Source organism: Salmo salar, chromosome 21 (assembly GCF_965601325.2).
Source record: "Salmo salar chromosome 21, fSalSal1, whole genome shotgun sequence".
Taxonomy (NCBI): domain Eukaryota; kingdom Metazoa; phylum Chordata; class Actinopteri; order Salmoniformes; family Salmonidae; genus Salmo; species Salmo salar.
Window position 1 is genome coordinate 34,493,201 of NC_138311.1, and position 20,121 is coordinate 34,513,321.

Here is a 20,121-nt window from a genome sequence, read left to right on the forward strand (position 1 = left end):
GTCTAATAAGAGAGTAATGGAGTTTATGCATGTCTAATAAGAGAGTAATGGAGTTGATACCTGTCTAATAAAAGAGTAATGGAGTTTATAAATGTCTAATAAAAGAGTAATGGAGGAAGCAACTGTTTTGGAAAATGGACTCCCCGGGAAGTGTTAGTGTGATGATGTCATAAGCACGACTTATCTGTCCTTAAGACCCATTTCCTGGTTTTTCTGCTGAGAGTCATGGGATACAAAGCCTGATGTTCCCAAGCAAACCCAGTTTCTGTCCCCCCAGGACACACACACACACAAACACACACCCACACAACCACGTTTTGATGAGCAGACTGAATTCCTCTTCTATTTTATTTATCAAATAAAGCAGTTGAAAATAAAGCATAATTTAAAAAGGCTATTGAGAGATTAGATATACAGTACATCTCTCTCTTTATGACAAGAGGCACAACATAACAACTTTACATCACAGTCTTTACAGACAAATAATTTAAACAAAATGAAAACATCAAAGGAGTGTTTATAAAAACATGAATGATATCAGCTTTCACATGGATATTACACATACTTGATGTAACACTGGAGCCACACACAAATCTATGCTACTCTATATGAAACATATGTAATTACTACAAATACCATCTTCAAAGACTTGGTAACTGTTGTGTTTATTTAACATGATCTGGGACGTATGTAAAGCCTATGACTGGAAGAGTGGTCGAGGTTGCAGGGTTGGAGAGCTGCAGCCACAGAGAGCTGCAGCCACAGAGAGCTACAGACACAGAGAGCTGCAGCCACAGAGTGCTGCAGCCACAGAGAGCTGCAGCCACAGAGAGCTGCAGCCACAGAGAGCTGCAGACACAGAGCGCTGCAGACACAGAGCGCTGCAGACACAGAGCGCTGCAGACACAGAGCGCTGCAGACACAGAGCACTGCAGACTCCTGAGGCTCCACAGAACTATCACTGGAGCAGTTCTGTGACCACTATCAAACATTTGCTCTGCTCAACAGTACACAACAATACAACAAGATAAATAGGGCAGCTTTGAGATATTATGGAGGTAAAGGTTCACATAAACATACAGGTTGTGATACAGAGCTGAATGTGTTGTATTGCATGACGTGTGTTTTGACAGCTGATGTCCTTAAAGCCTGGTATAGTTTGTGTTGACACTTATTTATTGATGATGGATGCTGCTGCTTCTCAGCTGCTGATTTCTTGTACATCTTTAACACACTCTGGCTGTAAGACGCATGTGTTTGTTTTTATCTCTATTTACAATCTTTAATCAACACCTCAGTCTTTAGTTGAACAGTATTTTCTGCACTAAACTTTGCAGTTTCTTTGGGCAAAAATGATGTGTGTGTGTGTTCTGTTAGATCACATGTAGATAAGTGGCCTTGGTGTCAGTTCCGATGACATTCCGTGCAGAACAACGGTAGAACCCTGTGTCTCTGCTGGTCGGGTTCTGGATCACCAGGGAACCCTGGGGACTCAGGTACCGGTTGCCATAGAGACGGGCCTGACCTGTGACCCTGAGCTGGGATTGGTCCGGCATCTCCCAGGTGATGGTCGCTCTTGGGGTTGCTATGACGTAGCAGGTTAGCTGAACGGCAACACCAGGACGGGTGTAGGTGAGGGGAGGGGGTCCGTTGGTGATGCGAGGGGGGTAGGCGATGACAATCACTGGAACTGTCAAGATAGACGATGTGTCCTGATTGGTGGATCGGCAGGAGTAGGTCCCCCTGTCAAACACAGACACCTGCTGCACCGTCAGAGTCCCGTCATCCAGGACTGAGTACCGACCCGTCCCTGCCGCCTGTCCCCGAGACACGACCACCCCGCTGGGCAACTTCCAGGTCAGAGACTCTGTCTGGCTGGAGCCCTGACTGGGGCTGTCTGTCTGGGGGCAGGGTAGCTGTAGATTTTCTCCGTTGATGATGCTGACCAGAGAGCCTGATATGCTGGTGACCACAGGCTTCCTTTCCAGGACAACACTCCTCCCTGCCTCTGGCACTGGGCCTCTTGGGTGAGGTGTGTCCCCTTGGACTGGGACACCTGGCAGAGGGTTCTCTGTGCTGACTGGGCCTCCTAAGTGAGGTTTCTCATTGGTGACTGGGCCTGTAGGGCGAGGTGTCTCCTGGCGAGATATCTCTGTGGTCACTGGGCCTCTGGGGCGAGGTGTCTCCTCTCTGTCTGGGCCTCCTGAGCGAAGTTTCTCTCTGCTGACTGGGACTACTGGACGAGGTTGTTCTGTGCTAACTGGGCCTACTGGGCAAGGTTTCTCGGTGGTCACTGGGCCTCTGGAGTGAGGTGTGTCCTTTGTGTCTGAGACTTCCAGGTGTACCATTCTCCGAGTCTCACCCCTCTCACCACGATTGACACACACCAGCATGCCGGAGTCGCTTGCCCTCACCCCCCTCAGCTCCAGGGTTCCATTGCGGTGGACGGTGAGTCTGCTGCCATAGTAGGGCACCGGGAGAATCCCGTTACCGGGCAGCAACCAGGCCAGGCGGGGGAGAGGGAAGCCCTGGGATGGACATGGCAGAAGAACTGTCTGGCCTCTAACTGCTGAGACCCTTTGGTCCCCTACTTTACTGTCTCCATTATTACTGACACAATTACCTGCACTGACCCTATGATCCCTCCCTGCAGACTGACTGATGGAGATCACAGCACTCAGTCCACTACCACTAACAACAGCTATCTGTCTGTCTGCCCCATTGATCCCACCCCCAGCCCCATTGAGAGTGAAGCTGGGTGGTGTCACCATCACCTCCACCCCTATCACCTTGCTCCTCTCCCCAGCAGCATTGCTGGCTCGGCAAGTGTAGTTTCCTCCGTCAGCCCCTCTAGCCCCCTGGATCACCAAGGACCCGTCTTGCTGCACCGCAACCGGACCTGATCCTTCCACTGGGAGGACACGATTCATTGGAGAGAGCCATGTGATCGTAGGGACAGGCTCTCCTTTAGCCCCACAGTTCAGAGCCACTGCGCCCCCTTGTTGCACCTTGACGACCTCATATTTGGTACTGGGGAAGGAGGGAGGTGAGGTGAGGACTTTGACCATCACACTCATAGTGTCCCTCCCCCCATGGTTCTCAGCGTGGCAGACATACTCCCCCTCCTCCCCCATCCCCACCGAGGGGAGGAACAGTGTTCCATTGTCAAAAACCACCAGTCGCCGGCTGCGCCTCCCTCTCTCTTCCACCTGCAACAGGAGACTTTTCACTGAGGTTCCATCCGGGAGGCTCCATCTTACTGCAGGGTTGGGCTGGCCGGTCGCCAGACAGTCTACCTTTAGAGCTGCTCCGTACGATACCACCTTCAGATTGGATGGCTGCTTTGGCTCAATCTTAGCAGGCTTTGTGGCCACGGTGACCTGGAGGAGGCGGAAGTCATCAGCCATCTTATTTCGTGCGACACATAAATAGTCCCCCCCGTCTTTCTCCGTCACGGACTGGATATACAGCGTTCCATTACTGTGCACCTTCATCCTCTTGTCAAAACTGGAAATACAACACAGAGAGGATAAGGTTAGATAAGCACCAGACACAGACACTGAGTGTACAAAACATTAGGAACAACTGCTCTTTCCATGACAGTAGCTAGGTTTCCTTCTGTCCCGGCAACAGATTTTCATGCGATTATTCTAGAATCTGCATTAAGAAAATATGTACATTTTCCCACCAGTGGCATGTTTCCACCAAATGGACTTGTTGCGGATAGAAATCAGCGGGTGACGACATAGTTCACACAAAATGTACTTTTTCGCTTAAGTTTTCATGTATCAAATAAAAAATAAAACAAATCTAAAGTTCAATGTGTTTCCATCGCATTTTCAACTCTTTGTCACAAAAACTGTTGCCTTAAATAGCAAATGTGTCAACTCTGGTCTCATCACATGCGCTCCAGCCAACAGTTTGCAGATACAGTGTGGGTAGGCTGTGTGGGTTGGCTAGTCTACATGATGAGATTATTATGGATAAGAGCAAGAATATTTTTAATTGTCAAATGGCAGTCAAGGATCGATCATCTTGTCACCAGAATAAGAACCTCGATATTTATTGGAAAGGAGCGTCAAGATCACCGTGCACTTTGACCCCCCTGTGAAGTTCATCATAACTTATTTTATCTGTAGCCTAATAAACTGTATGGTTTACGGAGTCGTAGTGGGAGGACCTCACACCATATCATTGCATGACTCCAAATTTACCTCAATATGATGATTATTCTACCGCCATTTCCTGCACAATTAATTTTACAGACACAAAAAGATCCCACCATGTCGAACGAACAAATTATCTGTCTGCATTTATTCAATTACACCGAAACTTCCTTTCCATCACAGCTATCATGATTTTGTTTTTATATGACTTTACTTGCATAAAAACTGTCGATGGAAACTTGGTTATAGACTGACCAGGTGAATCCAGGTGAAAACTATGATCCCTTATTGATGTCACTTGTTAAATCCACTTCAGTTAGTGTAGATGAAGGGGAGGAGACAGGTTAAAGAAGGATTTTTAAGCCTTGAGACAATTGAGACATGCATTGTGTATGTTTGCCATTCAGAGTGTGAATAGGCAAGAACAGATTTAAGTGCCTTTGAACAGGGTTTGGTAGTAGGTGCCATGTGCACCGGTTTGAGTGTGTCAAGTACTGCAACGCTGCTGTTTTTTTCACGCTCAACAGTTTCCCAAATGGTCCACCACCCAAAGGACATCCAGCCAACTTGACACAACTGTGGGAAGCATTGGAATTGAGGCTGTTCTGAGGGCAAAAGGGTGTGCAACGCAATATTAGGAAGGTGTTCCTAATATTGCAGTTTTAAAGCAAGTTTGCTGCAATTTTACACATTTTGCCATGAGGTGGAGAGAAGATTTAGCAATTGTATAACTAATTTCATGCAATTATACACATTTTTCCATGAGGTGTAGAGAAAATGTTTCTGTTTTACAGCTAATTTCCTGCAATTCTACCCATTTTGCCATAGGGCGGACATAAATGTTTGCAGTTTTTTATATTATATCTGGGTGAGAGTGACTAAAGAAATCAGTGGGGGCCACGGTTGGTAATTCAACTATGTAAACTACAAGTTTAGATATCAGGCTAGACTAATTTACCAATCTACAAATATTTAGCTGACATGGGCTAATTGAATGACTTATAGTGACTGACATAACAGGAGAAAAACTGCTGATGCACAACCACATTTAGAAATTGCACCTTGTGCGTTCTCTATAAGTGGGGCGGTCCTGGACTCGATTAAAAAGATTGGTAATCAATAAGGACAAACACGCACCTGTAGCGGGCATCCACTAGTTTCTTGCCAGGTACCCTCCAGACCACTCTAGGCTCTGGGTTGCCAGTTGCTGAACAGTAAAGGAGCAGAGATTCACCATATATGACTATAGAACTGGATGGAGAGGTGGAGAGGATCCTAGCCTTACTGAGGGGGGAGGAGGGTGGGAGGGGAGGGTTAAGGACGGGGGAAGAGGGGGGAAGATCAAATTTACTGTTAATGGAAGAGAAGGTAATTTTATCCATGGAGACAACTTCTCCTCCTCCTCCATCTCCAGTCACCTCCACCCTCACCGTCCTCTTATCCCCGCCCACCGCATTAGTCGCCAGGCACTCGTAGCTCCCAGAGTCCTTAGTGGCTAGCTTGCGTATCAGCAAGGTGGCATTGGGGAGGACAAACAGGTTCCCGTTGAGGAATTGAGAGGGGAGCAGAAAGGTGCCGTCAGGGGTCCTCCAGCGGATGGAGGGAGCGGGAGCTCCCCGGGCAGAGCATTGGGCGTAGAGAGGCAAACCAGCGGGCCGGGTTACCCTCTCCTCTCTGGGCTCCTGGATGACTGGAGGAAGAGAGGACACATGGAGTCGGACTGACAGACTGCCAGCCCCTGCTGGGTTGGAGGCTACACAGCGATACAGTCCTCTGTCTGCTGGGCCGGCCACCAAGATACGCAGAGTACCATTAGGGAATATAGACACCCGGGGGTGAGTGCCAAGGGCAGGGTTGGGGTTAGGGTCAGGGGTTAGGACGGTGCGGTCAGGTAGTACCCAAGACAGCAGAGGAACCGGCACCCCCTGAGCCTGACACTCTAACCTCACCTCACCCCCCTGGGGCACCGTTGCATCTCTGTGGTTGGGTAGCTGAATGCGGGGTGGGCGGGACCAGACATCCAGGGTCACCAATGCACGGTCCAGGCCCACAGAGTTCTGTGCGCTGCAGATATATGTCCCCCGGTCCTGGACCTGCACGCTCCGGATGAGAAAGGTTCCGTTGGGTAGGACCTGGAAACGCTCTGCCTTGTAGTCCAGTGACATCACAGCTCCTGGGACAGACAGAAATAAATATTGAGTGGCGTATTGTGTGTAAGAGTGGCAATAGTGAATGTATTGAGTAACGTGTGGGTATGACAAAGTACATTTTGTGTATATGTGAGTGACAGTAGCATGTATTGTGTGTATAACTGAGAGTAGTGTGTGTAGCGTACCTGTGGAGACCTTGGTCCAGGTGATTGTTGGAGGAGGCTGTCCAATGGCCTCGCAGGGCAGGAGGGCATCAATCTCAGCTGGGACAGACATGGAGCGCATGTGAGGGGGAGCGATACGGGGCCGGACACGCAAGACGGAGGTCTGAGGGGGGCGTTGGGCAGTCACACTATGGACTGGAGACGCGGGAGGGGAATGAGGACAGGTGGACTCAGGGTTGAGTCCAGCCTGACTGTCTGTGGTGGGTGTGGAGGTCTTTGGGGAGCTGGAGGGAGCTCTGGTGGTTGAGACTGCAGAGGAAGGGGTCTCTAAAATGTCTGGGAGAAGAAGTTTGGGCTTGATAGGGTGTGGTAGAGAGGGTGCGTGTTTTATAGGGGGTGGAGTTTGAAGTGGAGTTCTTACTGGGTCAGGCCTAATGATGACATAGGGGTGCTGGCTGCTGGAGTGTTGTGAGTAGGTGGGGTAAGATGGGGGGCGGTAGCGACTACCATGTGAGTCTGGGATGGAGTTTACTCCTGGGTTCCTCCAGACTATTGTATTAGTAAGAATGGTAGTAGTAGTGGGAATAGTAGTAGTAGTTGTAGGAATAGTAGTGGTATTTGTAGGAATAGTAGTGGTATTTGTAGAAACAAAAGTTGTAGGTATAGCAGTAGTAGTTGTAGGTATAGTAGTAATAGTTGTAGGAATAGTGGTAGTAGTTGTAGGAATAGTGGTAGTAGTTGTATGTATAGTGGTAGTAGTTGTAGGTATAGTGGTAGTAGTTGTAGGAATAGTGGTAGTAGTTGTAGGAATAGTGGTAGTAGTTGTAGGTATAGTGGTAGTAGTTGTATGTATAGTGGTAGTAGTTGTAGGTATAGTGGTAGTAGTTGTAGGAATAGTGGTAGTAGTTGTAGGAATAGTGGTAGTAGTTGTAGGTATAGTGGTAGTAGTTGTATGTATAGTGGTAGTAGTTGTAGGTATAGTGGTAGTAGTTGTAGGTATAGTGGTAGTAGTTGTAGGTATAGTGGTAGTAGTTGTAGGAATAGTGGTAGTAGTTGTAGGAATAGTGGTAGTAGTTGTAGGAATAGTTATAGTGGTAGTTCTTCTAATAAAGGTGATGACTGTAGAGGAGGTGATGGCTGAAGCAGTGATAGCTGCTGTATTAGCTGTAGTTGGGGGCAGTAGTTGTTTTGTAGATGAAAAAGAGGTGTCTATTTCTAACTCTGGCTGTCTCTCCTCTGGTTCATCAGGTGCTAGATAGACTGGTTCTATCTTATTGGGTTCTTCTTCAGTGATTGTGTAAAGTGGTTCTATCTCACTGGGTTCTTCATCAGTTGCTGGTGGTTCTATCTCACTGGGTTCTTCATCAGTTGCTAGTGGTTCTATCTCACTGGGTTCTTCATCAGTTGCTGGTGGTTCTATCTCACTGGGTTCTTCTTCACCAGTTGCTGGTGGTTCTATCTCACTGGGTTCTTCTTCATCAGTTGCTGGTGGTTCTATCTCACTGGGTTCTTCTTCATCAGTTGCTAGTGGTTCTATCTCACTGGGTTCTTCTTCATCAGTTGCTGGTGGTTCTATCTCACTGGGTTCTTCTTCATCAGTTGCTAGTGGTTCTATCTCACTGGGTTCTTCTTCATCAGTTGCTGGTGGTTCTATCTCACTGGTTTTTTTTTCAGTGGCTGGTGGTCCTATCTCACTGAGTTCTTCCTTAGTTTCTGGGTAGAGTGGTTCTATCTCACTGGATTCTATCTCACTGGGTTCTTTCTCAGTACCAGTAGGTGTTGTTCCACCTGGTGTGGTTCCAGAACGAGGGGTAGTTGCTTTGATATCCTCTGGGTTGTGTTGGTTGAAGACAGATGGATCCTGCTCTTTTGGAGTGGCCCCGACCTGACCCTCTGTTATAGCATAACTCTGTTTTTCTGTGTGACTGTGAGTGACTGTGGGTGTATGTTTGCCTGTGTGTGTGCTACTGTGTGTGCGTGTGTGTGTGATAGTCGTTTGGGACCTTTTAGGGAGCGGAGCAGCAGTGTTTGTTAAGTGAGTCACCCTGTCTGTGTATGTCTGGGGTGAAGGGGGTGAGGCAGGAAGGGAGGCAGGGGGGGAGACAGATGTGCTTGATGGAGGAGCAGTGATCCTAGTTAAGGATGGAGTAGTAGTAGTAGTAGTAGTAGTGCTTCTAGTTATGGTTGTAGCAGGTACTGGCAGTTTCCTGGGCTTTGTAAGTGCTGCTCTGGTGGTAGTGGGATTTAGGGTATTCTGGCGAGAGGAGGTTGGACCTGGGACTCTTTGGCGGGGCATGGGTCGTCCTCTGAGTCTGTTGATGCGTCTCCTCTGGCCAGGCCTATTGCTGGCATTCCAGGGGATTCTGGGCCGCGACGGAACAGAGTTGGAGAACATTACCCTTCCAGAGTTTGTTGTTCCAGTCCTCTCCCCCTCACCTGTAGTCCTTACAGGGATAACACTCTGTCTCCTTTCCTCTGTGCTAGTGTAATTGACATTGGAGGTTGGCTTTGTGCTTTTAGGAGAACCCTCTGTCTCTGTTTCTGTCCCTGTCTCTGTGTCTGTGTCTGTGTTTGACTTAGGGTTCTGGGGGAAGTTATTGCTCAGATCTGAAGTGTTTGGTTTCTCTGGGGCCACTCTATCCTTTGTTAGCAGATCTGGGATTAGTGATGTATGGATGGTGTTTAACCACTCTTCCTGTAGACTGGGGACATCTGTGGAAGAACTCTTTGAGGTATCAGCCTCTGAGTCCAATACAAGTCGTTGATCAGAGTTTCTTCCCACGCTTACTTCTGGTGTGCTGTTTGGTATTGTGGTGTCTGTATGTATTCTGGTTGTCTGTGTTTTAGTTGTCTGTATTCTCTCTGTCTGTATTCTGTCTGGCTGTGTGCTACTTGGCTGTGTGCTGCCTGGCTTTCTTCTGGTTGTGTGATTGCTTTCTGTATGTCTGCTATCGGTCTGTATTCTGGTTGACTGTGCTCTAGTTGGGGTTGAGGTGGTTGTCTGTGCTTCAGTTGGGGCTGAGGTGGTTGTCTGTGCTCTTGTTGGGGGTGGTACATACAGGGAGTCTGTGATTTTAGGGGCAGTCCTTTCACGTATCTTAGTCAGCAGGTCGGCCCATTTCTGAGGGTCTATTTTGTGCTTGGCCAGGTTAAAGCTCCGCCGGCCCGCCAGCCTGTTCCTCCTCTGCTCCACAGGGAAGCCTCTCCTCAAGGGCTTCTTGCCCTTTTGGGGTGGTCTGCTTCCCTCCACCCTCACCATGTGGGATCTGATGGGGGGACGCCGTGTCCTGTTGTAACCTGCCCTAGTGGACAGAATGTTCTCCCCCTCATCATCTCCTGACCCCCCCGCTTCAATCTCCTCACCCCCTAGAGGGGCTCGTACCCTGTTGGACACCCCCGCCGCAGATTGTGGCCTCATGAGATATCTCATATGTGATGAGGTGTCAGGACGCGGGGTGAGCATCAGTCTGGTGGAGAGAGAGTCAGCACCGTACTGGTTCACCGCTACACACCGGTACAGGCCTGCATCTCCCAGCGCAGGGTTGGGGAGAGACAGGGAACCATTGGCCAAGACCTTCACCCCTGCCTCGTCCTTTCTCCTCCCCTCGTTCCTACTCCCTACCACTCTCCCGCCAGGAAGAACCCAGTTCACCTCAACCCTCGGTGTACCAGAGGCCTCGCACGGCAGACTGACAGGGTCTCCAACCAATCCAGTCACAGCAGGGCCCAGCTCCTCCCCTGGGGGAGGGTTGGATGATTCTACCACCGCCAGACGGAGGGGGAGAACATCAACATCTCCCCCAGCCCGGGCAACGCAATAGTACAGTCCAGCATCAGAGTGATCCACTCTCTGCAGGACCAACCCCTGGCCAGACACCCTGACCCTACCATCTGAGCTGCGGTAGGGAGAGGAGACTGTTGAACCATCTGGGAAAACCCACTGGAGCCTGTGGTCTCCAGAACTTAGGTCTCCAATAGAGCTGAGGACAGGACAGGGCAGGTGGATCTGTCTGTCTGCAGCTGCAGTAAAAGCTGTGTGGGTGTGGTTGGTCTGGATGAGAACCCAGGATTGTGGGGATGGGGGGTCTGGGGGGGCAAACACCAGGGTGGACAGGGTCAGTTTAACCCTGTGGGCGCTGGACTGAGCTCTGTTGAGCTCTAGACTGACATGGGGCTGCAGTAACCAGGCAGGCTGGGCTTGAATACTGGCCCTGACCCCTGTATGGTAGTAGCCCTCCTTCTCTGATGTCTGTCTGTACCTGAAGGACAAGAAAGGACAGATTTGATCTATGTGTTGGGGTTACAACAAAATTGTACAGGTAAAGAGGAAAATAACACAGGAATGTGTCTTGTGTGCTTCTGTATTTTCATACCTGTAGGCAAGTCTTGGGGCTTTACTCAACATTATTTCTCTTTGAAGCCTGACAGGCATCTCACTGTAGTAGGCCAGCAGCCTCCACAGCCTCTCATAGCCGTGCCCATCCACCCCACAGTCCAGGGAGAGGGAGAGGGAGATGGAGAGGGGGATGGAGGAGGAGGAGAGGTGTGGTGGGGTAATGTCAGGAGTCTGTGAGGAGTGTGTGATGTTACACTTCAGATCAACGGCATTCCCCTGTTGGTCAGACATCCCCAGGGAGGCGTTGCCTAAAGCCTCTCTAAAGGTTTCTATTGGTTGAACTTCGCCATCCTCCTGAGATGAGGCTCTGGGATTGGTGGAGATGACAGGCGAGGTGCAGGATAGGTCTTTCTGCTGCAAAAGGCCATGACCCTTCATGTGTTTGGGTGAGGCACAGACCGGGCACTGCGGCCCCGGACATTTCAACACCCCTGAGAGAGAAGAGAAGAATCAGTATTTCCTCACCCAAATAAGCATTCCAATTCCATTGATTCTGATTGAGACTCAGTAGGTAGCAGTGGAGGCTCCTCAGAGGAAGAAGAGGAGGACCATAAATATTACAATTGTAAAACATTTAAAAAGTTATCAGTTTTAGATAAAACTATACTCAATATAAAACACACTGTTTTGCAATGAAGGTCTACAGTAGCCTCAACAGCCTCAACACAGAGTTACACATGGGTTAAACAGACATACAGTCAATAACACAATAGAAAAAGGACATTCCACCAATTCTGTTGAAAAACGTTTCTTAAACTGACGCAAACGGAACGAAACGGGGATAAACATACCTGAATTTGTCCAATAGAAACTCTCGTTTGCAACTGTTGGACTAATGATTTCAACCTAGATCAGCTAGATGCAGGCAAGAGTGTACAAGGCGGTATTGAATTTGTTACTGTCTGTCCATGTGTCACTGTGTGCCTATGTTGTAAACTTTCATTCATAGACTAGGTAGTAGCAACCTCATGATGGGTAAAGGGAAAATTTGAGTATCATGTAGTAGCCTAAACCTGTCGCTGTTACATTGAACTGGGTGAATGGAATATGAATGACAGTCATTCAACATGCTGTAATAGAAATAAGGCCATGCTCATGAATATATATTTTTTTGTCCCCCCTCATCTAAAACGGCACCAACTGCCACTGGCAGGTAGGGATGTGCATCTTTCCATTTCATGAAGATTCGGTACGTATTGTCACGCCTACTCCTGCTCCCTCCCTCCAGCGGTCGACATAACCGGAGCTACTAACCACCGGTCCAGGCAACCAACATTGCGCACACCTGCTCCCCATCATTACGCACACCTGGACTTCATCACCACCCTGATTACTTTCCTTTCATATAGTCCTCAGTAGCCTCAGTAATCACACAGTATTGGTTACATTCAGTACGCTTCTCCTGTTTTGCATTATCTTCATGATTATTAAACTCACCTTCTGCACCTGCTTCCTGCGTATATGTTACACATATGTAGATACATGGGCTCCGATATGGTACAGTTTACATACACTGGTTGGAGTCATTTAAACTCATTTTAAAACCACTCCACAAATTTCTTGTTAACAAACTATAGTTTCGGCAAGTCGGTGAGGACATCTACTTTGTGCATGACACAAGTCATTTTTCCAGCAATTGTTTACAGACAGATTATTTCACTTATAAATCACTGTATCACAATTCCAGTGGGTCAGAAGTTTACATACACTAAGTTTACTGTGCCTTTAAACAGCTTGGATAATTCCAGAAAGGATGTCTTTAGGCTTTAGAAGCTTCTGATAGGCTAATTGACATCATTTGAGTCAATTGGAGGTGTACCCGTGGATGTATTTCAAGGCCTACCTTCAAACTCAGTGCCTCTTTGCTTGACATCATGGGAAAATCAAAAGAAATCATCCAAGACCTCAGAAACAAATTGGAGACCTCCACAAGTCTGGTTCATCCTTGGGAGAAATTTCCAAACACCTGAAAGTGCAAATCAATCCCAGAACAACAGCAAAGGACCCTGTGAAGATGCTGGAGAAAACAGGTACAAAAGTATCTATATCCACAGTAAAACGAGCCCTATATCGACATAACCTGAAAGGCCGCTCAGCAAGGAAGAAGCCACTGCTCCAAAACCACCATAAAAAAAAGCCAGACTACGGTTTGCAACTGCACATGGGGACAAAGATTGTTATTTTTTGAGGAATGTCCTCTGCTCTTATGAAACAAAAATAGAACTGTTTGTCCATAATGACCATCGTTATGTTTGGAGGAAAAAGGGGGAGGCTTGCAAGCCGAAGAACACCATCCCAACCAAGAAGCATGGGGGTGGCAGCATCATGTTGTGGGGGTGCTTTGCTGCAGGAGGGACTGGTGCACTTCACAAAATAGATGGCTTCATGAGGAAGGAAAATTATGTGGATATATTGAAGCAACATTTCAAGACATCAGTCAGGAAGTTAAAGCTTGGTCGCAAATGGGTCTTCCAAATGGAAAAGTTGTGGCAAAATGGCTTAAGAACAACAAAGTCAAAGTATTGGAGTGGCCATCACAAAGCCCTGACCTTAATCCTCGGGAAAATTTGTGGACAGAACTGAAAAAGCTTGTGTGAGCAAGGAGGCCTACAAACCTGACTCAGTTACACCAGCTCTGTCAGGAGGAATGGGCCAAAATTCACCCAACTTATTGTGGGAAGCTTGTGGAAGGCTACCCAAACGTTTGACCCAAGTTAAACAATTCCACCTGTGGTAAATTCAATTGCTTGGACATGATTTGGAAAAGCACACACCTGTCTATATAAGGTCCCACAGTTGACAGTGCATGTCAGAGCAAAAACCCAGCCATGAGGTCGAAAGAATTGTCTGTAGAGCCCCCGAGATAGGATTGTGTCGAGGGACAGATCTGGGAAAGGGTACAAAAAATGTCTGCAGCATTGAAGGTCAGCAAGAACACAGTGCCCTCTGTAACAGTGTAGGTTCCGGCCCTCTCTTCGCCCCAACCTGGGCTCGAACCAGGGACCCTTGCACACATCAACAACTAACACCCCACGAAGCATCGTTACCCATCGCGCCACAAAAGCCGCGGCCCTTGCAACGCAAGGGGAAACCCTACTTCAAGTCTCAGAGCGAGTGACGTCACCGATTGAAACACTATTAGTGCGCACCACCGCTAACTAACTAGCCATTTCACATCGGTTACACCATCATTCTTAAATCTTCCTAGAGCAGTCCGCCCGGCCAAACTGAGCAATCGGGGGAGAAGGGCCTTGGTCAGGGAGGTGACCAAGAACCCGATGGTCACTCTGACAGAGCTCCGGAGTTCTTCTGTGGATATGGGAGAACCTTCCAGAAGGACAACCATCTCTGCAGAACTCCACCAATCAGGCCTTTATGGTACAGTGGCCAGACGGAAGCCTGCTTGGAGTTTGCCAAAAGCCACCTAAAGGACTTTCAGACCACAAGAAACAAGATTCTTTGGTCTGATGGAACCAAGATTGAACTCTTTGGCCTGAATGCCCTTTCGTCACGTCTGGAGGAAACCTGGCACCATCCCTACGGTGAAGAATAGTGGTGGCAGCATCATGCTGTGGGGATGTTTTTCAGCGGCAGGGACTGGGAGATGAGTCAGGATCGAGGGAAAGATGAACAGAGCAAAGTACAGAGATATTCTTGATGAAAACCTGCTCCAGAGCGCTCAGGACCTCAGACTGGGGCGAAGGTTCACCTTCCAACAGGACAATGACCCTAAGCACACAGCCAAGACAACGCAGGAGTGGCTTCAGGACAAGTCTCTGAATGTCCTTGAGTGGCCCAGCTAGAGGTCGGACTTGAACCCAATTGAACATCTCTGGAGAGACCTGAAAATAGCTGTGCAGCGACGCTCCCCATCCAACCTGACAGAGCTTGAGAGGATCTGCAGAGAAGAATGAAACTCCCCAAATACAGGTGTGTCAATTTTTTTGCGTCATACCCAAGAAGAATTCAGGCTGTAATTGGTGGCACAGGTGCTTCAACAAAGTACTGAGTAAAGGGTCTGAATACTTATGTAAATGTGATATTTCAGTTTATTTATTTAATTTATAAATTTGCAAAAAATCTAAACCTGTTTTTGCTTTTTCATTATGGGGTATTGTGTGTAGATTAATGAGAAGGAACAAACTATTTAATACATTTTGGAATAAGGCTGTAACGTAACAAAATGTGTTAAAAGTCAAGGGGTCTGAATACTTTCCGAATGCACTGTATATGAGGTTACCACCAAAAATGCTGCTAGAATTCATATTAGTGTCTGACTGTCTGGCCTGCATTGTGTAATGGCATGATGTCAACAGCACAGAGCAGAGCAGTGGCAAAAAAAGTATGGGCTCATTTCCCTCTGAGGGGTTTCTGGGCATCGTCTGAATCAGTAGTTTGCGATAATTCATATTAGGTATGGTACGAATATGGGGTCAGGGCTGGGAGTCTGTGTGTTTGTGTGTGTGTGTGTGTGTGTGTGTGTGTGTGTGTGTGTGTGTGTGTGTGTGTGTGTGTGCGTGCGTGCGTGCGTGCGTGCGTGCGTGCGTGCGTGCGTGCGTGCGTGCGTGCGTGCGTGCGTGCGTGCGTGCGTGCGTGCGTGCGTGTGTGTGTGTGTGTGTGCGTGCGTGCGTGTAAATGATGTATATGTCTGTGGTGTATGTAGGCCCCTGAGCTGAGCCCCCCACTTTTGATCTGAAATCACCATCACCCACTAATTAATTTGTCAGTTTTGTAGATTAAAAGTGTTAGAGCTAGTAATGTATCAATATTTATCTTAGAAAATGTGCTATGACATAGCCAATGAATGCATAGGACAATTTTGGATTTCACCCCCAACTCATCGTTTGGAAGTTTTGACTGACTTGGAGTGAGCTTCTCTTCTTCTCCTGCTTCGACCATGCAATGCGGGTATCACATGTGTAGCAAAAGTGATTGCTGTCTTCTTTATGAAATTATCAACTTTACCTTGTATATCTAATAATGACCATATATACTGATTGTTTTTTTTTAAAACTACCAAAACTTGATGATGGTGAACCTGAACAATCAAAATAAAATGGAATGTAAACCCCGATCAACATGGAGCCTACCTATAGCTTGATGAGAGAGTTGTTTCTCCGGCGGTATCTTAGGCTACTTTAAATCTGGACCATTTTCAATAGCACATGTAATAAAAATAACCAAGCAAATCACATTGGCTGTTACTCAACTAATAAAGCCTAATATTGCAAAAGCCATTTTGCATAACTTTGAATGCTGAAAGTGACGTACAGTTGTGCCAGATCATGGCCTACCTCTCATTGGTCAGCGCACATAGCTGCGCACAGCACGCAGTTTGACTAGGCTACTGATATTGCCTGGGGATTTTCGTGATGGAAAATTACTTGTAGATCAATGACTGTCAACATAATTTCATGCTTAGTTTGACACTGAAGGAGAGAACACAGTTGGGTCATTCCATGTGAGTTTATCAAGCCATGACACCCACCATCTGATATTGTTCTGAAATCGTTTATGTAGTTAGAAACAGATAAGATCTGAATTCCTGAAACATAATTTTTTTGAAGTTTTTAAAAATAGAAATTAAGCTAATTGATTGTACCCAAATTGGCCATTTTAATTGATAGGATTCATATAATCTTCAATATATATACTACCTAACATCTTATTTCTACCATATTTCTTCCTAACAATGAGTAAGACATGAGGAATCCAATAAAATGATCAAAATCCACCCATGGACACCCCACACCCCATGCCAATCCCACCCCAATAACCAGTATACAGTATCAGTTCTCTATGTCTGACAAGTACGGCGCTGCTGCTTGGAGTATTGCTTCTTCAACCTTTATAATGTACTCCCTGTGAATCTGGTGATGCTTTTTTTCCCCTGTTCAGCGAAATTAGCCAAATCGCTTGCATTCTATACCATAAATTAGTGTGAAAGTACCAACATTTTGCCCACTAGATGCCGCTGTTCCTGCTACTGCCACCATACCCTTTAACCAATTTTGATGGTCTCTTGTGTTAATTAAATCGACCACAACATTTTCTTTGCAACTTTGGGTAGAAAACCAACAGCTCATGATGAAAATAAATTGTGTGGTCATCCTCACAATTCAAACCAGTCCTCCATGAAAGCAATTAATCTTGTCCTTCTCTTAGACTTAACTTATGTCCAGGAAACGGCTCCTCTGTGTATGGTTTATTTCCTTACAAAAGGTCTGGATTAGTTAGACCATTCCTGGTGATTGGCGAACAAGCATACCATTAGGCTACAGCAGTTCTAATGGTTTCAATATTATGGTCTCTAATGGTCTTCAATGGTAAAATTCCCAAACACACACTGTATAGTGTTTTGCAATGGTAATGGTATCAGGTTGGGTTTAATGGAACATTTCACTAATCACACTACATATAGAGATGTTTTCTTTTCATTTTATTAAAAAACCTATGACTGCCATGCAATGGTTTATCATTTTATTAGGGTTGTCACAACATTTTAATCACTAGCCCAAATCTCCATCAAAGTTTTGAGCTTGTAGGAGAAGTCTTCACATCAGAATTGCACCATATGGATAGTCCTCTCAGAGAGCTGCCATTGTAAGGACTATTCAAGGAGAGTTGGGTTTAAGCATTAGGTTGCTAAGAGAAGGACAAACTGAATTACTTTCATGGAGGACTGGCTTGACCACACAATTGACCACACAATTTATTTTCATAATGAGCAAAAGCTATTGGTTTTCTACCCAAAGTTGCAAAGAAAAGTAGGTGTTCCATTTAATAAATCAGCAAAATGGATAAAAGGGTGTGGTGGCAGTAGCAGGAACAGTGGCATTTAGTGGGCAAAATTTGGTACTTTCACATTAATTTATGGTAAAGAATACAAGCGACTTCAATGGCTAATTTCTTTGAACAGGGGAAAAAAACATCACTAGATTCACAGGGAGTACAAGGTTGAAGAAGCAATACTCCAAGCAGCAGCTCCATACTACTTGTCAGACATAAAGAACTGATACTGTATACTGGTTGTTAGGATGGGATTAGGTTCTATATTTATTGAAGAGAATATGAATCAGAGGAAGCTGGTGGGAGAAATTATAGGATGATGGGCTCATAGTAATGGCTGGAATGGAATAAATAAAATGGAATGAAACATGTGGTTTCCATACGTTTGATACCGTTCCATTCATTCCATTCCAGCCCTTAAAATGAGCCCATCCTCCTATAGCTTATCCTACCAGCCTCCTCTGAAATGAATCTTTCAATTAAAATTGCCAATGTGGGTGCAATCAATTACCATAATTTCTCAGCGATTAAATTATATTTAAACAAAATAATGCTTCAGGAATGCTACTCTTCTCTTTCTAACCGAAATGCTTTCAGAACAAACTGAGAGGGTGAGTGTTGAAATCCTCTTTCTTGTGCTTTTGGAGGTGAAATGAAGTAATTTGAGCAACATTTTTTACATTGGTATCGGTTTGGGGCATAGCCGTGGGAAGTAGGGGTGCTGAGGTTGCTGCAGCACCCACTAAAAAATCATAATAAAAAAAATATACAGTTGAAGTCAGAAGTTTCCATACACTTAGGTTGGAGTCAGTAAAACTCGCTTTTCAACCACTCCACAAATTTCTTGTTAACAAACTATAGTTTTGGCAAGTCGGTGAGGACATCTACTTTGTGCATGACACAAGTAATTTTTCCAACAATTGTTTACAAACAGATTATTTCACTTATAATTCACTGTATCACAATTTCACTGGGTCAGAAGTTTACATACACTAAGTTGACTGTGCCTTTAAACAGCTTGGAAAATTCCAGAAAATGATGTCATGGCTTTAGAAGCTTCTGATAGGCTAATTGACATCATTTGAGTCAATTGGAGCTGTCCTTGTGGATGTACAGTGCCTTGCGAAAGTATTCGGCCCCCTTGAACTTTTCGACCTTTTGCAACATTTCAGTCTTCAAACATAAAGATATAAAACTGTAATTTTTTGTGAAGAATCAACAACAAGTGGGACACAATTATGAAGTGGAACGAAATTGATTGGATATTTCAAACTTTTTTAACAAATTTAAAAACTGAAAAATTGGCCGTGCAAAATTATTCAGCCCCTTTACTTTCAGTGCAGCAAACTCTCTCCAGAAGTTCAGTGAGGCTCTGAATGATCCAATGTTGACCTAAATGACTAATGATGATAAATAGAATCCACCTGTGTGTAATCAAGTCTCCGTATAAATGCACCTGCTCTGTGGTAGTCTCAGAGGTCCGTTTAAAGCACAGAGAGCATCATGAAGAACAAGGAACACACCAGGCAGGTCCAAGATACTGTTGTGGAGAAGTTTAAAGCCGGATTTGGATACAAAAAGATTTCCCAAGCTTTAAACATCCCAAGGAGCACTGTGCAAGCGATAATATTGAAATGGAAGGAGTATCAGACCACTGCAAATCTACGAAGACCCGGCCGTCCCTCTAAAATTTCAGCTCATACAAGGAGAAGACTGATCAGAGATGCAGCCAAGAGGCCCATGATCACTCTGGATGAACTGCAGAGATCTACAGCTGAGGTGGGAGACTCTGTCCATAGGACAACAATCAGTCGTATACTGCACAAATCTGGCCTTTATGGAAGAGTGGCAAGAAGAAAGCCATTTCTTAAAGATATCCATAAAAAGTGTTGTTTAACGTTTGCCACTAGCCACCTGGGAGACACACCAAACATGTGGAAGAAGGTGCTCTGGTCAGATGAAACCAAAATCGAACTTTTTGGCAACAATGCAAAACGTTATGTTTGGCGTAAAAGCAACACAGCTCATCACCCTGAATACACCATCCCCACTGTCAAACATGGTGGTGGCAGCATCATGGTTTGGGCCTGCTTTTCTTCAGCAGGGGCAGGGAAGATGGTTAAAATTGATGGGAAGATGGATGGAGCCAAATACAGGGCCATTCTGGAAGAAAACCTGATGGAGTCTGCAAAAGACCTGAGACTGGGACGGAGATTTGTCTTCCAACAAGACAATGATCCAAAACATAAAGCAAAATCTACAATGGAATGGTTCACAAATAAACATATCCAGGTGTTAGAATGGCCAAGTCAAAGTCCAGACCTGAATCCAATCGAGAATCTGTGGAAAGAACTGAAAACTGCTGTTCACAAACGCTCTCCATCCAACCTCACTGAGCTCGAGCTGTTTTGCAAGGAGGAATGGGCAAAAATTTCAGTCTCTCGATGTGCAAAACT

At 46.1% G+C, this 20,121-nt stretch overlaps 1 protein-coding gene across 1 annotated transcript; it reads right to left on the reverse strand.

The window, feature by feature from the left end:
- Positions 1–321: 321 nt before the first annotated feature.
- On the reverse strand, positions 322–11,310 carry LOC106582197 (matrix-remodeling-associated protein 5). The gene is made up of 4 exons (XM_082967110.1): positions 10,854–11,310; positions 6,502–10,739; positions 5,304–6,339; positions 322–3,507 (listed from the first exon to the last, which is right to left on the reverse strand). The coding sequence occupies exons 1-4, from the start codon at positions 11,252–11,254 to the stop codon at positions 1,374–1,376; spliced, it is 7,809 nt and encodes a 2,602-aa protein (XP_082823236.1). The 5' UTR covers positions 11,255–11,310; the 3' UTR covers positions 322–1,373.
- Positions 11,311–20,121: the final 8,811 nt, after the last annotated feature.

Bases quoted from the DNA above. Each gene is read 5' to 3' on its own strand.
- LOC106582197 (XM_082967110.1), bottom strand. From the start codon at position 11,254: ATGAAGGGTCATGGCCTTTTGCAGCAGAAAGACCTATCCTGCACCTCG. The intron at 10,740-10,853 runs GTATGAAAATAC...CTTGTCCTTCAG, and splicing joins GCCCCAAGACTTGCCTACAG to GTACAGACAGACATCAGAGA. The intron at 6,340-6,501 runs GTACGCTACACA...TGTCTGTCCCAG, and splicing joins CTGGACCAAGGTCTCCACAG to GAGCTGTGATGTCACTGGAC.